At 46.2% G+C, this 18,497-nt stretch overlaps 1 protein-coding gene across 1 annotated transcript in view; it reads right to left on the bottom strand.

Moving 5' to 3' along the window:
* Positions 1-8,950: 8,950 nt before the first annotated feature.
* The window catches only part of fbxw4 (F-box and WD repeat domain containing 4), a 36,416-nt gene continuing 26,869 nt past the window's right edge, over positions 8,951-18,497 (bottom strand). The window contains exons 7-9 of the mRNA XM_048269445.1: positions 14,336-14,476; positions 10,440-10,581; positions 8,951-9,911 (exon numbers count right to left, since the gene is read on the bottom strand). Coding sequence (XP_048125402.1) covers positions 9,777-9,911; positions 10,440-10,581; positions 14,336-14,476 — 418 coding nt within the window. The 3' untranslated portion in view covers positions 8,951-9,776. The remainder of the gene's footprint in view (positions 9,912-10,439; positions 10,582-14,335; positions 14,477-18,497) is intronic.

The following is an 18,497-nucleotide window of genomic DNA, read 5'->3' as shown; positions in this document are numbered from 1 at the left end:
TAGGGTCATGCAGCGGTGAAGTCCCTGTATACTGCATTGCATTGTGTGATGAAACATCTAGCATGCACCTGCTCCTTTTGAGGCAGTCTAAATAAGATCTGGAGTTCCTTATATTTTCCTCCCTTATGGACCAATTTCAGGATGACAATGGCAGGATTAGTCTGTGTCAGGAATCATTTTCATAGATTGGATACCACAGAGTCCTGTCTTAAACCCCACTGAAAGTGTGTGGGATATACTGAAGAGGAATTTATGCATAGGGTCAAATCTTGTCATTAATACTGCAACTCTTGGGGTAAGGTTGTCGAGACAATGCCACGGTGAACCCATGAATGTGCGCCTTTTTATTGGTTTGACAGTGTAATGTTCCAGGCTTGTATCAAAGGTTGTTGAAATATGAATGAACATTTTGCAAATGGATAATTAATTCAAAGTTTGAATATCATCTTAAAATCGTAAATAAGTTAGGCTATGGCCAAAAATGATACACAAAAGAGAATTCATTCTTTCTTTGTTGATCAGTTTTCTTTTTAACCTAGTCATTTTAGATTATTTTCCTTCCTACCTACCTGATTATATGCCTCCCTTTTCAATCTTCATATTATTTACAGGACAGTTGTGTAATCCCATGGTCTTGTTAAGGAAAGTAGTATTATTTTACTTTATAATCAACCTCTATAATCAACCTATTTTATTGACAACCTCAGACAATGGAGACTGAAGGTCTTATTTCCTTTGATAACCCTTATTGAGTCTAATGCCGCATTCCATTGAATGTTAGTAGTCGATAAATCCGAGTCCGTTCTTCCAACATCTGTTGCCTTCATTTTCTATAATTTCTTCAGCACACAGCAATTGAAGTCAAGTCAAAGTGTTTATTGTTATATGCACAGTTAAAAAACAGTTTCCTTGTATAACAAAATACTTCCTTGTCATGAGATGTAAATCAAATAAATATAATAAGAAAATATACAAATATATGGCATGCACAATATACAATGTGCCATATGTAATGTTCACATTCAGACAGTGGTGAGTGACAAAGCAAAAGGATAAGAATAAGCATCGAGTGAACAGTCTCTTGATTGAGTAGAGACGTGATCTTTTGTCAGCAGTGGTTGGACTTCGGATCTAAGGAATAAAAAAAAATCTACACATGAAGGCATCAACATGATCGTTGTGCAAGATAAAGGGAATGTGAAAATGGGAATGGGAATAATAGGAATGTAGGGTGGAGTATCTTTCATTGTACGTTCTAAACCAACACTGCATCCAGATGAATGAGGCCAGTGTGTGACATGTTGGGAAATTGGCACTGAATTGTGGGACATGGAAACTTGACCTATAATCTTCTCAGAGCTTTCAAAATTGCAATGGAAGGGGACACAGGGGGATTTAAGGGCAGGCAGGTCATTTCTGCCCCCACCCTCTGTCCCCAGAAGCCAATTGGGCCCCACCCCCAAGCAGGCAGACACCCCATAAATGTGTTTTTAAAGAGTTCACCTGTGCCGGGTTGAAACAATTTTGGAGTGCATAAGAAGTCTACACATTCCAAATGTTTTAGTTAGTACATAGAAAATAAAATAAAAGGCTACTTATTTTCATGATACATTTAATAAAGGACTTTGGCCCTCTCCTCACTTCCTAACCGTACCCTCTTGATAAGTGACATCCTAGGGATTGCTGAAGGTCGAATGTCAGATTATATGATTGTAAGATTGCTTTACAGTCGAATGTCAGTGCTCCGGAAAATATTGTTTAGACAGTTATTCAAAATTAAATCTCTCTCTCTCTCTCTACTCTCTCTGCGACATGGGTTGTCTGCTCCTGAGGTGAGGGCCCTTTGAACCTTTCAGCCAAGTTAAAAGGAACAAAAGCAAACAAATCACATTGTTCTTTCAGGAATTTTTCTTGTTCACTGCCTTTCATTTCTCCCTTTTTTAGGCACTTCTCTCATTCAGAACAGAGAAGTCAATGGTTCCTTACATCCCGGCTTGACAAGTTAGGAGGATACAGGCTAATCCCCTTAATCTGTCCTTTCTCCCGTGCTGAGCCAAAGGGGGAGAGGGACCCAGAGCAAGTAATCCTATAGAAAAAACAATAGGATTAGACCCAAACTCTTGGAGTGACAATCAGGTATCTACTGACTGATTTGCAAAGTAGGGTCGAGTTTCTTCAAATATGCTTTTTTGCCCCTCCCTCTCTCTCTCTCTCTCTCTCTCTCTCTCTCTCTCTCTCTCTCTCTCTCTCTCTCTCTCTCTCTCTCTCTTTCTCTCTCACTCCCTCTTTCTCTCTCACTCCCTCTTTTTCTTTCTCCCCCCCCTCTCTCTCTCCCACTCTCTACTTCTCCTTTGGGAAGGAGGGGCCTTTTATTAACTGCTGGTGGGGTTCTCTGAAGAGAGATGCTGGAGGTCTGCATGAAAGGCCCGTATTCTTCGGCTCCTGGGCCCTCGGATGACTGACAGCGCCTGGGTTTCTCCCAGGGTCCGAGCTGGGAGGTGGGGCTGCTTGGGGAGTTCTGGGCAGACCCCCTCTGCTCCCCCTCTTTTTGTGGGGCCCTTTCTGATTCAAACCGCGCCGCCGCGGAAGGGAGTCGGACGGACAGCGCACAGCGCCATGCCGCCAAGCGCTCCCCATTGTACCCCAAGCGTCGGGCCATAATAAAGGGAAAAGCCCTTCTGTCCTCTGGGAACTACACATAGGCTGGCGTCTATCACTCATGCATGGATTTAAAGCTATTAAGCTTCCAGAGCGGGAGAGGGGGTGGGGGAGTCGACAGCTCATCAAGTGCAGCATCATTGAAAGCCAAAGTATTTGTGGTAGATTTGTCTGTGGTAGTTTGATTAAAATGGATAAGTGCAAATATTGTATACTGTATGCCTGATTATTCCACTCATGCAAGCCATTAAGTTGCTAATGACAGAACACTTCTTTAAAACAAAACATATACTTTTTTTTTTTTTTTACAAACGTTTGGTTGGTGACAAAAATACCATGGTCAAAGGTCACAAGGTAGAATGTATTTAATTTGCTTTCAAGCCAATTTGCATTTTACCTGCCTTCCTGTAGATGGCAGTATTGGTGTAATCTTAAATTGACCTCACAACGCGATGCGAAGTGAAGCCTAGTCCTGGTTCTGTGATCAGCGCGGCTGTGGTGACACTCGATCCTTAACCACAGCTTAATGCAGCTCGGGAAAGGCCATGCTCGGTCGGAAACAAGGGTCACCTGCGCTGAGAAGGAAGTCCTTGATTCTATTCAAGTCCAGTGAACTTGGCCAAATAAAACACTGTCTGACTCTTAACTTAATCTCAGGTTACTTCACCCCCTCTCTGCAGATGCTGGCAGATGCAGCCCGTTACTAACAAACGAAGCAAATTCGCGCTAATTGATCTGCGAAGTTAGGTGATGTCAGTGATACAATATTTAATTCTTCTTACAGAAACAAATGATCTTATTGAGGGTAATGGATTATTGGATTGAAACCTAATATTGTTTTTTTATTTCAAGTCCCATATATCCACCTCCTCCCATCTCTAACTTACGGTAATATGTGTTCCAGTCATAGAACGCATAGCCTACAGGTGGGCGGCTGAGAAATTAGATTCCACCTCCCACCTGCTCTCTCATATGACATGGAGGATAGCCTACGGTTTTACCTGAGCGCAAGGCCTACTCAACTGTTGTTCTTCCCGCCTTTTAATCAACATTGCTATTTTATCTTGAGAATGGCAAATGACAGACAATTCCAGCCCATCATCAACCGCCAATCTATTTTCCCCCCAATCAATTCATTATCCTGATGACGCAAGGACCGTTACTGATGTTAACAGATGCTGGAATATAATTTTGCTGGGACAAGGCTGACAGGCTAAAATTGAACTGACCTGACCTGACTTATTTATTACACAATTTCCTTTTCTGAATTTTCTGAATCTACTGTAATTCAGTATGGAGAGGATGTATTGGCTGGCCCCGAACCCAAAGGCATCACACACGTCCAATCATGCAGAATTGCATGGGAAGACACAAAGGACGGAAGGAGCCTTACAGCTGCAGGGTGGCTGGGGAGGGGGTGGACGACGACTTTCTAGCACTAGGTTGGTCCAAGTTGATACAGAATGAATAGGCCTAAGACGGGAAAATCAGGTCGACAGTTTTGGACAAACCTAGCCAACATCTGTTCACCGTTCCATTTACAGAGAAAATGCATTATTCCAAATATAGTATTTGGAATAATTTGGAAAAATGCATTATTCCAAATATAGTATTTGGAATAATTCTCTTTCATCAATCCAATCCACACTTTAGTCTTTCCTTTCTCTTTGTAATACATGTAGGCCTACTTGCCTAGAAAAGGCTACCTCTGCTGCCTCTACCTGACTGTCCTTCCAGTCATGGTTGGTGCCAGATCATCCTGGACCAGCCTGCACCATTCATTTATTATGCCCTGGGCTGCTATGGACATGTTGTATGTCATGCTGTATAACCTATCCTTTCTATCTCTGATGTCTGGCAACTGAAACATGTCGTTTTCATTTGTATCTCCCTGTCCTATAGGTGGGTCCAGGGGCACTCCTGGGTGGTGGGGTGGTGGGGAGGGGAGTTAGGACGATTCTGAGGGCCCAGCACTGACAGGGGTCCCCCAGAGAGAGCCCCCAATAATACTATATATTATCAGGGGGCCCAGAATTATTGTCTGTCATAGGGCCCAGATGATCTAGCAGCACCCCTGTGGGTCACTACCTCCAATGTCAGTGGCAGTGGTAATTCTCCACCATTATAATAATGTATATGTATAAGACAATATGAGAAAGGGCTACTTAATATTGACATAGATGTAAAGCAGCTGGAAAACATAATCCCATTGCCTTATTTTGTCGCTTTCCCTCTTTCTTTAGACTACTGTGAGATGGTGCTGTCCACTGCTTCCTTTTAGTATAAGTATAAGTATATATACTCTTTTGATCCCGTGAGGGAAATTTGGTCTCTGCATTTATCCCAATCCATGAATTAGTGAAACTAACTCAGCACACACTAATCCCGGCGCAGTGAGCTGCCTGCAACAACAGCGGCGCTCGGGGAGCAGTGAGGGGTTAGGTGCCTTGCTCAAGGACACTTCATCCGTGCCTACTGGTCCGGGTTCAAACCGGCAACCCTCCGGTTACAAGTCCGAAGCGCTAACCAGTAGGCCACGGCTGCCCTTTTTGCCATTTCCGTCAAACAATCGCATCCAAAGTCCAATTACACACTGTCTGCTACAATGCATCACACATGCATTTGGATTGCCATCCTGACTACCCATTTCTCTGCTAGGGCGTTGTATGATCATTATGTGATGTGTTATTAATGTGTTGTATGACCATTACATTTCCACACTGGCATTATGCAAACATACTACACTCTCATTATCCATCCACCTCAATTTCTATCTGTCTATCTGTGTGGCTGCACGCAGACAGGTCTCTGGGCTACGTTCTTCCTTTGCCACCATCACTTTATTGCTTTCTTTAGGTGGTTTAGTCTCTGGGCTAGTCAATGATGAAATATTAAGTATATAACATATACATCTGTTACTGATTTATTTGTTTTGGTTAAATCACAAACATTTTGCAACCCCCCAATCGCCCCACTGCAGCACCAGCCCTGCAAACTCGTTTGTGCCCTTTCTCTGACATCCGTGTAGACACACACAAACACACACACATACACACACACACACACACACACACACACACACACACACACACACACACACACTTACACCTGAGTTTACAGACATGAGAATTACAACCATTGCACTGTAGGACCCCCCACTTCTCCCCTTCTCTCTCTCTCTCCCTCTCCCTTTCTTTAGTCCTCTGTGTTTTTCTTTTGTGTGCTGTAGGTTCCTCAGGTGCACCATGTAATCCTGCAAATCCTCTCCCTAAGACTCTCCACCCCATCCCACCCTGCCACTAGCCAGATCCCCTGTTCAACCTTGCTGCTGTCCCACCACTCCCTTCCCCCACCCCCGTCCCACCATGGAGCCCTATACTGTGGATGGTCAGTCTTCATTTCACCTGCTTCCTCTAGCTGGGGACACTGGTTTGCTCGAGTTTCCCATCGCCGTGTTCCTTAGTGACCTTACCGTAGGTTGTTAAGGGCTGACATTGCTATTTAATGCACTTTCCTTCTGCATAATGTAAACATCAGACATGTGATTTCTGAGTTATTATTTTGTCTTTTTTTCTACAGTTGTAAGGTGCTTGCACCAACCGCATAAATCACGTCATATGACCACTTAAAGCAAATGGTTAAAAAGCTTTTACTCGTATGTTTAGTGTTTTAACCCTCTGGTCAAGCACAAAAGGTGTCAATTTGCCTCTCTGAATGTGTTGTGATCTTCTCTGTGAAGTTTCTGTCAGCCTACAGGCTTGTGTGGCCTCACCTTGGTGGAGGTGTTCACCGCAAAGGTCAGACAGAGAGAGAGAGAGACTGGGGTGGTGTTGGTGGTGGGGTGGGGTTGGAGGATTAGAGGCGACCGCAGCCCCGAGTGGAAATGGACACCCCCGACAGGAGCAACCATTCAAGCGCGGTGAGAAACCCTGTCCCACTCTCCAGAACCTTCCCAGGTCCCCGTCCCCATCCTTGTGCACAATGCACTTTCATCCACGGAGTCACGGCCTCCTGCCAAACACAGGGATGCCTTTTGTTCTCTGTCTTGCTCTGTAGCTCGCAGTCCATTATTTGTCCTTCACCTGAACTTTGAGGGGTGGAGGTGGCGTCTGGGGGGTGGGGGTGGTGTGTGTGAGTGTGTGTGTGTGTGTGTGTGTGTGTGGGGGGTGATAGAAGTTTGTGTGATGGAGATAGATGGAGTTGAAATGTGTTTAAGGGTCAAGCGCAGCCTCTTGTTTCAAAACAAATGCTAGCGCAATTATTTACGTATGTCGAGAGGGGAGAGAACATACACCCGTGTATTGTCCACAGGAAACGTGATCACAATCACAAAGGAGCTGTCGCGGGAAGATTCAGTGACCATCAACAGTCCTCTGTTGTTTTGTGTGTTTAGCCTGCAACACTTTTTGGTTGGGCTGCATTCTTCCCAAAATGAAAACGGCATTCTTTGTAATTAAAACTATTGACCATTCCAAATACCACAAAAAAAAACAACATAAACTCTTGGGATGAATAGATGAATAGAATAGAAACAAACAACCAAACAAATTAAGTAGCAATATCAAAACAACACACACAATATCTACAAATATATGCCCTTTCTTAAAGCAGTGTCCATTTGGCCCACACACCAGTTAATGATTTATTTAACCGAATACTGTTTAAAGTCCCCTGGGGCCACATTTTCTGCATGATTGTACAATGTCTGCACGGCGGTATAGGCATTTCTTTTATCTTTGGTGACAAAAGTACCTAATGGATTAGGCCACCCTGCATATGATCTAATATATTCCATTATGGTCGACAGTATAGTTATCATCACTGATATGCCGTGTGTTTGTGTGTATGACATGTGCGTTCATGTGTGCGTGTGTGGTGCTGAATACATCATTTAATGGATTTTCTTATTTTTATGGTTTGAAACATTCGGCATGACACATTGGCCACTACATGTGATGAAGCTCATTGCCAGGAAATATGTCCCCTTGCAGAAATTGGTGTCCTTCGCAGAAATATCCCCCTGAACGGGTTCCCTACAAAGAACATCCACAGGAACACTTAAAGGACGGACATTAAATATACATACATTTTTTTATTTCAATAACACACCACATCTACAAACACAGCAATGGCCTCAGGTGTTCTAGAATAATAACAGTCCCATGTAAGCATTGGATCAGGGCCTTGTAGGTAAAACACCTACAGCTTTGAAACCTCTAAATAAGATCAATCTCAAATGAGACCACTTAAAGCCTGCTGCTTCCTTCTGGAAGATCCTGGTGTTGTTTTAGATAGGGTACACCTTTATCTCGGTGACACATCTCCGAGATCCACTCCCTTTTCGGGGTGAGAAGAAAAGAAAGACTCCTGCCTGAAACGCAGCACCTGTCTCTTGTGTGATCTTCTGTCGCAGGAGAAATCCCGGCAGGGCTTTGGGATCACAGCGACGGCTCGGAGTTTGTTTTGCGAGGGGTCGCTGGATTAGCCATGTCAGTGCAGGCCTCTGCACGCTAGACCTGTGCGGTCACTTACTTACTTACTCACGCACTAGGATACCTGCACTTAAATGGTGTGTACACACACACACACACACACACACACACACACACACACACAAGAAGCAGCAAAGCTTCACACACAAACAGATGATGTATTCTCTGTTTGATGTGCACAAATAAAAGCGTGCATGGTCATTCCTCCAGCTCTTCCTCACTCTTCCTCACAAGACTGCTCCTCCTCTCTCCCTCTCTCTCACACACACACAAGTACAGCACACTGAGATGGAGTACAGGGCACGTCTTCTCCCTTTTTTCGCTCTCCTTTTTCTTCCATGCATGCTCACACGGCAGCACCCCACACAGAGGGAAAAGACATTCCACTTGCTCTCCTCTCTCTCTCCCTCCCTCCTTGCCGTTCCTCTCGGCAGATGTCTGTTGTCCTCGGCGGGCTCTCCTGGCCACCCAGACTTTTAAAGCGCCGTGAGTGACCCCCCCCCCCCACACACTCCCCTGAGGCAGGCGCTTTATTGTGCCCAGCATTGGGCCTGGGACTTAAGAGGTCACGTAAATGTGTTTTTTTTTTCTTGGCTTTTAAGGAATACCATAAAGGGATATCTCACACACACACACACGCACACACACGCACACACACACACACACACACACACAGTCTGTCTTTGTCAGATGTAAAAAACATACCGGTACCTACATACCAACTTGTTATTTCTGTCTGACCAGAAAAAGACAATCAAACTGACAATTCAATGACCCAGTAAACAGAGAAAGAACACTTGTGAAAATATCATAGCCTTTTAATAGACCTCTTTTCTGGGGGAAAAAAAACTGAGATTTTAATTACAGGACAGAAATTGTGTGTAATTGTATCTCATTTGTCGAGAGACGCCCGGCGAGGTGACCGCCTTGCGGTGTGTGTGGTGGCAGGGGCGTGATTTGGAGGAATCCCACTGCTGGCTGCATCCAGTTCCGGGCCACCAAAGGTCAAGCGGTGACTCCTCCAGCTTCCAGTGGGGTGTGGACAAGATGGCTGCCATTAACTGCAACCAGAAAGCTGTCCCTGAGAGCATGGGAGGTGGGAGGTGGGGTAGGTACGGTGTGTGTGTGTGTGTGTGTGTGTGTGTGTGTGCGTGTGTGTGTTGTGGGGGTCTACTGTGTTGTCTACTATGCGCCAAATGGGAGTGAAACTTGCAAGCCTCTAATATTGCAATGGGAATGTAATGTAAAATGAATATCAAATACCAAGCAACCAGCATGAATGTCGAAATGTCTCCTTTTTCTTGAAAAAATAAATCTCTCGTAGCATTGCCAGTGAAGACTGAGTGTGGTGTGTTTCTTTCAGCATTTGTGTACATGTGTGTATGTACATGTGTGTGTGCAGTGCAGGTGAAGATGTGTCTAAGAGGCCTGCATATCTGTGGACTACAAAAGAACAAGGCCAAAAAACTGATATACAAAATAAAACAAATTTGGATTATGCCATGATATATGCTTATCTTCTAATCCAAATAAAGAATTTAAATGTGTGTGTGTGTGTGTGTGTGTGTGTGTGTGTGTAACATTGCCGTGTGTGTGTGTGTGTGTGTGGTGTGGATGAAATCTGGGTTATCTCCTGGTTCTGGGCGCGGGTGCGGTGAAGTCGAGGGAGTAAAGTGCCGAAGCCAGAGCGGCGTATAGGTGGGAGGCGTTCAGACGCAGACAGTACACAGGGCTGCTGGTGGACGACGTCAGCTGGAACATCTGCACACACATACACAAGTATGCATAAAAACCTCATGTACACACACACACACACTTGTACATTTACATATACACACACACACACACACACACACACACACACACACACACACACACACACACACACACGGCCAAACAACGTACACACATCAATGCACATCACACACACATTACACACACACACTTGTACATTTACACACACACACACGCACGCACACACGCGTGCATACGCTTAGCAGTGCAGACACCCACAGACAGAAAATCCGCACTACCACCAAGAACACAGTCCAATGCTTCAACACATTCATCTCAGTAAACCACTCAGTGCGGAGGCCTATGACATGTTTAAGTATTGTGAGCACAACATGACTCAGCCGCACAGACCTACCGTGACACACACACACGTTCATTTAAGAGCACTACACACAAAAAGACCACCGCTGGAACAACTGGCAAGTGGGTTGTGCACACAGACACAGAGAGACAGACAGACACACACACACAAACCACAAACACACACACACACACCTGCAAGCAGCGAGTGTGCCTCTTGTCCCAGAGACGCACCACACCATAATAGGAAGAACCGCTGACGATGAGGTGATTCCCATCTGTCTGCATGCAGTAAAGGGCACTGTCATGAGGCTCCTCCCATTCCATGACACACTTCCTGTTCAAAAAGGAAGTTCACCGAGTCAATTAATGGATCCCATGATAAGAAAAGAGGTTAGAAATTTCTCTAACATTCATTGGAGTAGAAAAAAAAATTTGACAAAAGTAATTGAAGAAACTACAGTGAGCCTGAATCATACAGAAATTCTCTAAGTTGTGGTCCGCCACTCCAGTTGAACACAGACAACTGAAGTGCAGGTTGGGCTTTCAGCCAGAGGATCTCCCTAAACCTCAATGTCATAGTGAGTCAGAGGGAGAGAGGGACAAAGAGGAAAAAAGAAAAGAGAAAGAGAGACATTAGAGTTGACGATGTAGAGTGAGAGAGACACATATAAATAGATAGATAGATAGGTAGATAGATAGATACACATTTATACATAGATGGAAGGATAGATTGATAGGGAGAGAGAGGGAGAGAGAGAGAGAGAGAGAGAGAGAGAGAGAGAGAGAGAGAGAGAGAGAGAGAGAGAGAGAGAGAGAGAGAAATAGATATAGAGAGGGAGAGGGCCACAGTGTCTCCCCACAGCTCGGGGAAGCTGCTGCTGCAAGCATCTTATTTAGGGCTGGGCCAGTGCGGCGGTAACCTCATCCCTTGTTTACGGAAAGGGGCTCTCTGGCTGGAGTGCAGCCTGGGGAGGGTGGGCGGCGGAGGGGAGGGGAAGGGGAAGGGGAAGGGGAAGGCCCGGGGCAGGAGCAGGAGCCGAGGGTGCTGGGCCCCGGCCCCGATCAATGCTCCATGAAAGGCCTGATGAATAAGTCATGGGCAGGGGGAGCTGGCTGGCCACCCGGCAGACACGCGGGCTGGTGGGGCGCAGGGGGCATGTCTGGAAGACCCCTCTCCTGGGACGCAAGGGGCCAGGCTGGAGGGAGAGAGGGAGAGGTGCGCAGGCGGAGGTGGAGGGAGGAAGGGAACTCTCACTCTTCCTCTCTCTCACTCTTCCTCTCTCTCTCTCTCACACACACACACACACACAAAATCAAGAGTCACATACAAACAGAAACAGGAACACGCACACACAAACATTTGTGGGGTCTCAACTCAAGTGCACCAAGGCACATAATCACCTTTCACAGAACTACACACAGGAACACACACACACACAAATAGGAATAGTGTCAGACAGAAAAATATCTTTCACACACACAAACACACACACACACAGACAGAAAACAAATGGCATAAGCTATTCTGTACGGTCATTGCAGAGCTTATAATAACAGACATGCACAACACAATGGGTTCCTCTGCCGTGGCTGCAGCAGGTGCAGAGCACACGAGAGCAGGAGGACAGCGGTCTCTCCACCCCTCGCCGGAAGACACTCTTATTTATGTCCGTTTTTTGGGGGCGGCCAGATTGAGTGGAAAACCTGTTTTTTCGGTCACTTTGAGTGGTGCCACAGGATGTGTAAAGATCACTCAAGTTTGCACACTTGCAATGAGTGTGGGAGAGAGAAATTAGAGCTTTGGGAATCTTCCACTCACTGCTCTGTCCTTCACTTCTTGATTCCACCTCTCTATCTCTCTGTTGTCATTCACTCTCTCTTTTCTCTCTCTCTCTCTCCCACCTCAGGCCCGGATCACGAGCAGGGCTGCCAGACCTGCGGCCGCAGGGAGGTGAGGAAAATGACAGGGCCCCGCGGTAGCAGCAAACAGCCTTACTGACAAATGCAACACACACACACACCAGACACACACACACACACACACACACACACCAAACACACACAAACACACCAGACACACACAAACACACACACACACCAAACAAACACAAACACACCAGACACACACAAACACACCAGACACACACACACACACACACACACAAACACACAAACACACCAGACACACACACACACAGCTGACACATGACATTACTAAACAAGGAGACCAGAGGGGAGAAGGTGTTCTCAACATACACACAAACACATGCTGGGAGCATGCATCTGGCACATACACACAGTGTATATGTGTTTATGTATTTAGAATGACATATCATGGATAGGCAACATAGGTATTAAAATAAATTCACTGAAAACAAACACACACACACACACATTCACACACAGAAGTTAAAGTCTGAGAGAATGAGCTGGACACACCCACACTCAACACAGACCTGAAGAGCACATACACACGCCTCATATATAAACACACGTTATCTCTGTCTACCACAAACACTTGCGATACGTGTTGCGCACAAACACACACACACACACACACACACATACATACTCATGTACGTACACACACACACACACGCACACTGACACAAACGCACGCACGAACACACACACACACACACACACACACACACGCACGCACGCACGAACACACTCTACAAACACTAATGACAACAGTGCGGCTCTAGGAGAAGGGAAAAAAGGCAGCCGACAGAGAGCACAATTAATATAATAATGTTGACGGGGAGACATGTGGTCACAATACATTTCACATTGGCACCTGTCAATTGCCCTGGAAGCATTCATGTCACTTCCAAACAGGGCCCTTTCTCGCTGATTAGGGCGCAGCGTTTTGCGGGGGACAAAACAGCCCGTGTGTGGACAGTCCATGCATTGTCCTTGGGCCCAGGCTTGCCGTGAATTATTGATATCTTAAGAGGGAACATTTACCCCTCCCGAACCTCCCCCCGGGCCTCTTTCAATCACCTCGGATTTGTGTTACTTGACTGACCTTATGCAATTGTGGGGGACACCGCCCGGCACCCCACAGAACCGTATGTCATTCTCCCTCCTGCTCACTCTCTCCCTCTCTCTCACACACACACAGTCAGTTTCTCTCTCTCTGTCTCTCTCTCACACACACACACACACACACACACACACACACACACACACACACACACACAATACTCTAAGAAGCCCCCATTCCAAAAGAAGTCCTATACAGGGGCCCCATCACAACAAGCTCACTGATCCCTAGCACCCGTCCTGTTGCCCAGGAAACGGAGCATACCACCATCAATATGGCCACCGTGTGCTGCTTGGTGGCCTTGGGGTAGGTGAGGGTCTCCCTCAGGCGAGATCTCCCTCAAAGAAAGTAAGAGAGGGATAGAAAGAGAAAGAGAGATAGAGAAAGAGGGAGAGAGAGAGAGAGAAAGAGGGAGAGAGGGAGGGAGAGAGACCGAGGGGAGACTTTTTATTTGCCAGGGGCCAAGTCTTTGTGTCCCCAGAGCTTAAAGGGGGTCTTGAGCCTGGCCCCCATCTCTCTTTTTTTGTCTAAATGGTACTCTATGCACAGGGGGTCTTATTAGATTAACTGGGAACACTAATCTTCATCAGGCTCTGTGAGGTGGACTCAAGCGTTTACATTATTGCCCTGCCTGGACACAACACAATCCCCCTGGCCTGGCCGAGCTCTCACTAAGACCCCTCTCTCTCTCTCTCTCTCTCGCTTTCTCGCTTTCTCTCTTTCTCTCTTTCTCTCTCTCTCTCTCTCTCCTCCTCTCTCTCTTCTCTCACTCAGGACTTCATCCTCCATCGTGCACATAGTTGGTGTGATTTCCTTCAAGTCCTTTCACAAGTGAGCTATCCAGAGAACTTAGGGGAGGTGGCATAAGATCTGGCCCCAGTCTGGGCAAACTGTTGAACTTATCCAAAGTTTTGTTTTGCTGAAGTCCCCCTTATCTTTGCTGTGAGGCAGCACTAATTAAATAGCTACAATGTGTCCAGGTGTAATGGCGTGTTTTGTGTCCATGTTTTGAGCAGCAGGCTAAACAACACATTAGTACCTGGAGCAAACCCTCAAGTCCCAGTAGCGGATGTAGGTGTCATAACCGCAGGTCAGGAGCTGGAAGGGAGATTCATAGATGATATCTAAAACACCTGCTCCCCGGCGAAAGTCCTCACCCAAACAAGACACCAGCTGACACCTGCGCGGGAGAGAGAGAGAGAGAGAGGGCACTGTGGTGAGTAATTTGCAAAATATTTCCTAAAAAAAAGACAAACACCTGGGACAGCCACATATCTTTCTAGGGGTAAAAGCTTCCAAGACAGGTGTTACTAAAAGTTACAAAGTGTCCGCTCTCTACAAAAATATCTTCTGATGCAACCCTCAAAAGAGACATCTGTGAAAATAAACCTGCGCCTCTAAAGACCTCGACGTATAAGAAAAAACAATCATCAAAGGATCACCTACAACAAATCACCCCAGACCTGTCATTCCACATTAAATAATTCATCTAACTTTGTCTCTTGGTTAAGATATTAGTGTCCATGCTGCTTGCACCCCCCCCCCCAAATGCCTTCATTTGCCCCAGTTAAGCTCTTATTACCCCCAAATCCCACTCGGAGGGCAGAGCGGGCCTGGGGCTGCAGACAACACCTCCAGGCCACACAAAGGACGGCTGAAGTCCCGGGACACGGAGTGATGGGGAAAAAGCAAACACCTCTCTGTCCATGAATAGAGCAGGGAAGTAGATTACTGTCAGGCCCGTTCCCAGATATCTGTGTGTGTGTGTGTGTGTGTTTGAGAAAAAGTGAGAAGCAAGAGCAAAAAAGAGAAGCTATGAGTGTGTGTGTGTGTGTTTGTGTATGAGAGAGAGAGAGAGAGAGAGAGAGAGAGAGAGAGAGAGAGAGAGAGAGAGAGAGAGAGAGAGAGAGAGAGAGAGAGAGAGAGAAGGGAGGGGCAATGTTAACACCACGCTCCTATGATCACAGCACAGGAGATCCATTGAGTCCACCTCTATCTGCCTCTTTTTCTTTTTCTCTTTCTCTCTCTCTCCATCTCTCTGTGTCTGTCTCTTCTGGCCTACATGGCAAAGGGCAGATTATTGCAGAATAACAATTTCTTTGTTGCCATTTAATTCCCTCCCTGACCGTGACTGTGGGCTGTGTGCGTCTGCTGGACCTTTGATACCTGGTCCCTAGCAACTATTTAGCGCAGCCCAAAGGCCCTGGCGACCGCCCCCCACATTTGTGGGGATCCTGCAGGCTCGCGGCGCGGAGCCCAGACGCGTAATCCCCCCAAACCTGTGCTCGAGGGGTGGGAGGGGTGCAGGCCAGGCCGGCCAGCAGCGGCGGGGGTCTTATTGGACGACCTCTTTAAGAGATGGACTCCCCGGAATAAAGCCTGGACTCCTGGAGGGTCGGAGCAGACAAGCAAACCCACCCTCTTACCCCCACCCCACACACGAACACAGACACAAACCAGCTCCCCCACACACACCTCTCTCACTCCCGAGCACATAACCCCCCCACCCCAGCTACTCTGTCCACCTACCCCCCAAACCCAAGCCGCCACTCCCCGCCCCCCTTCAAGTCCTCCCCAACTGTGTGGTGACAGGGGGCATCAAGGTAGACCACCTCACAGCTGAACGTGACGGACGGCGGCACAGAAAAAATAAAAACGGGGTCCAGCACTAATTCACCGTCTGCCGCAGATTTGTTCCGTGCCACTAGGTCAGGTTCTGGGATCCTGCCGGTTCTACAGCGCTAGACAGACAGACAACCACGGTGTGCTTTATCTCTTTTTTCCCCACCTCTGTTCTCTATCTCCTCTCCTCTCCTCCTCGCTGGCGCGCCATAATTTGCGATTAGATGGCACGGATCGGGGTGGTGGATGGGGGTGGGGGCGACCCAGGCCTCAGCGAGTGTCAGGGAGTGAGACAAGAAAAACAAGCGCTATAAAAGAGTTGCACACATCTGCGCTGTGATTTTAAAGCCGGTAAATAGCACTGTGGGACGGCGAGGAGCGAACACACAGGATTCTTAAATTGTTGGGTCACTGGTTTTTATGTGCGCTGTGAAGATTACAGGATGGCGGATAACCGTATAATCTTTCAAATGACTGCATCTGCCTGGTCGGCTGGACTTGTTCTCCTGCTTAGAGCAGGTCCCTGATCCTCACCGTTGCACATGGAGTGGTGCAGTTTGAGTGGGGAGACCTTGATGTGACGGAACATCAGTGCCAGTTTGAGGAGTGGGAGATTCAATGTGAAAGACACACGAATCACACACATATAGGCCATCATCTACATCATACTGTAGTGTGAATATACTGTAGTGTTTACAGTCTCTTAAAGCATCTGAGCTGTTTTACTTCCCAACTTATTTCATGTTTTGTTTTTTCATGTTTCTTTTTTTTCCATTTGTTCCGGCCGCCATAAGACTACATAACGGACCTGTTTGAAGTCCATTCATTATTTACTACTAATGATAGTAGCTTGTTTTGGAACTATTTTTATTTTTTTTAATTAACTGTTGTCATCAGGTTTTTTTTTTTATTGCAGCGAGAATGCTTGTTGGTAAACAACACACGGCTGCGGGACATCTGAATTTCCTCTGCAGGGATAAACAAAAGTACCTATCTATCTATCTTTTTTTTACGGTTTCATCACACTGCCACTATGCCTTTTCTATCTCTATTCTCTCTCCCTGTTTGTCTGTGTCAGTCAATCTATACATAACTTATGCAAGGGGAGATTCAGTCATTCAATGTAAAAATATACAGACGTATGACACCACCTTGAATATCTATGACTGGTCTAAATTTAACTGAATCACTATATTTACTTTTTAATGTTGTGACATTCATACCAACTATGAGGGCTGACGTTTGTCTAAAATGGAGCCTCCCAAAAATACATATCCATATGACGGTCAGTGAGAGCCACAGCTATTTCTCTCCCTCTCCTGCGCATTCACACAGGGGATCAGCCAGACAGTGGTGGTCTGGCACCCGCCCAAACGGTCCAAATCAGTCACAAACCGTGCCTCCCCACATAACAGCTGGACCAGACTGGACTTAGCAACACCCACATGTGCCACAACGTGGGACAGCACAGCTCGCTGCCCCAGAGTAGACCTGCTTCGACCATCTAAAAGGTGAAAGGTCACCGATGATACGAAGTGAGAGGCACTTGGGGATACGCGCAAGCTTTGAGAAGAGATCAAACTTGACACAATGCATCCACCAGATCTATCACAGACAGGGAAAGGTAAGATGGATGAGAGATGGGAGATGGAAGAGAGATGATGGGGAAAGAGAGAGAGAGAGAGAGAGAGAGAGAGAGAGAGAGAGAGAGAGAGTCCTCCCTTTTGGGCTTGGTTCTCTTCTTTGAGACAGGGAGGAGAGAGGTGGAAGAAGAGGAGGAGGAGGAGGAGGAGGAGGAAGAGGAGAAGGAGGAGGAGGAGGAGCAGAGACAGGAGCCGCTCAGCTTAATCCTGTGTGACCTCGGCTCGCTCTCAAGCCCAAGCCCAAGCCACTGTGGACACAAAATTAGTGACTGAACTCGATAGGCTGGGAGTAGCCGGCCCTGAAGAATGTCCGAATGGGAATGGGTAGATAGGTATGGGAACACTGTCTCCAGGTTGACATCATGCAAGTATCAGGTATTACAATATAGAAATATTCCCAAAAATAGTTAAAACCACAAAATATATATACGTTCAACTAGGCTATTAATGATCTGCATTAACAGGATGATTGATTTATAGATTTGTCTGAGAATATGACAGTTTGACATTGAAGAGAGTGTAGTCTGGAACTGTAGCACTGATGAGCTAGACCTAATTGTAATAGCAATGCAATAGTATATTATAATGCTAACATTTTGGAAGTTTCAAATAAAAATGTGTAAATACTTGTCTCTAGACATGGATCCATTTACGTATAAGTCAAAGAGGGGTGATGAGCCCTGTTGCACACTTGGAGAGCTGTTAAGCCTTAATTTTCCAATAAAAATAATAGCGTGTAACTGATTAGTCATGATGTATGGTCAGGGGGAATTGAGACAAAATGGTGGGGTGTTCCTGTGTCTTCATTTTCTCTAGTGCCATTTGGGAGACATACACACATACACACAAACACTGACACATGTACCCACATATACACACACACACAAACAAACACACACGTACCTTCATGCATTCACACAAAAACCTACACACATG

Source organism: Alosa alosa, chromosome 18 (genome assembly GCF_017589495.1).
Source record: "Alosa alosa isolate M-15738 ecotype Scorff River chromosome 18, AALO_Geno_1.1, whole genome shotgun sequence".
NCBI classification, from domain to species: Eukaryota; Metazoa; Chordata; class Actinopteri; order Clupeiformes; family Clupeidae; genus Alosa; species Alosa alosa.
The sequence above is the reverse complement of the archived record's forward strand: the minus strand, read 5'-3'. Positions and strand labels throughout refer to the sequence as shown.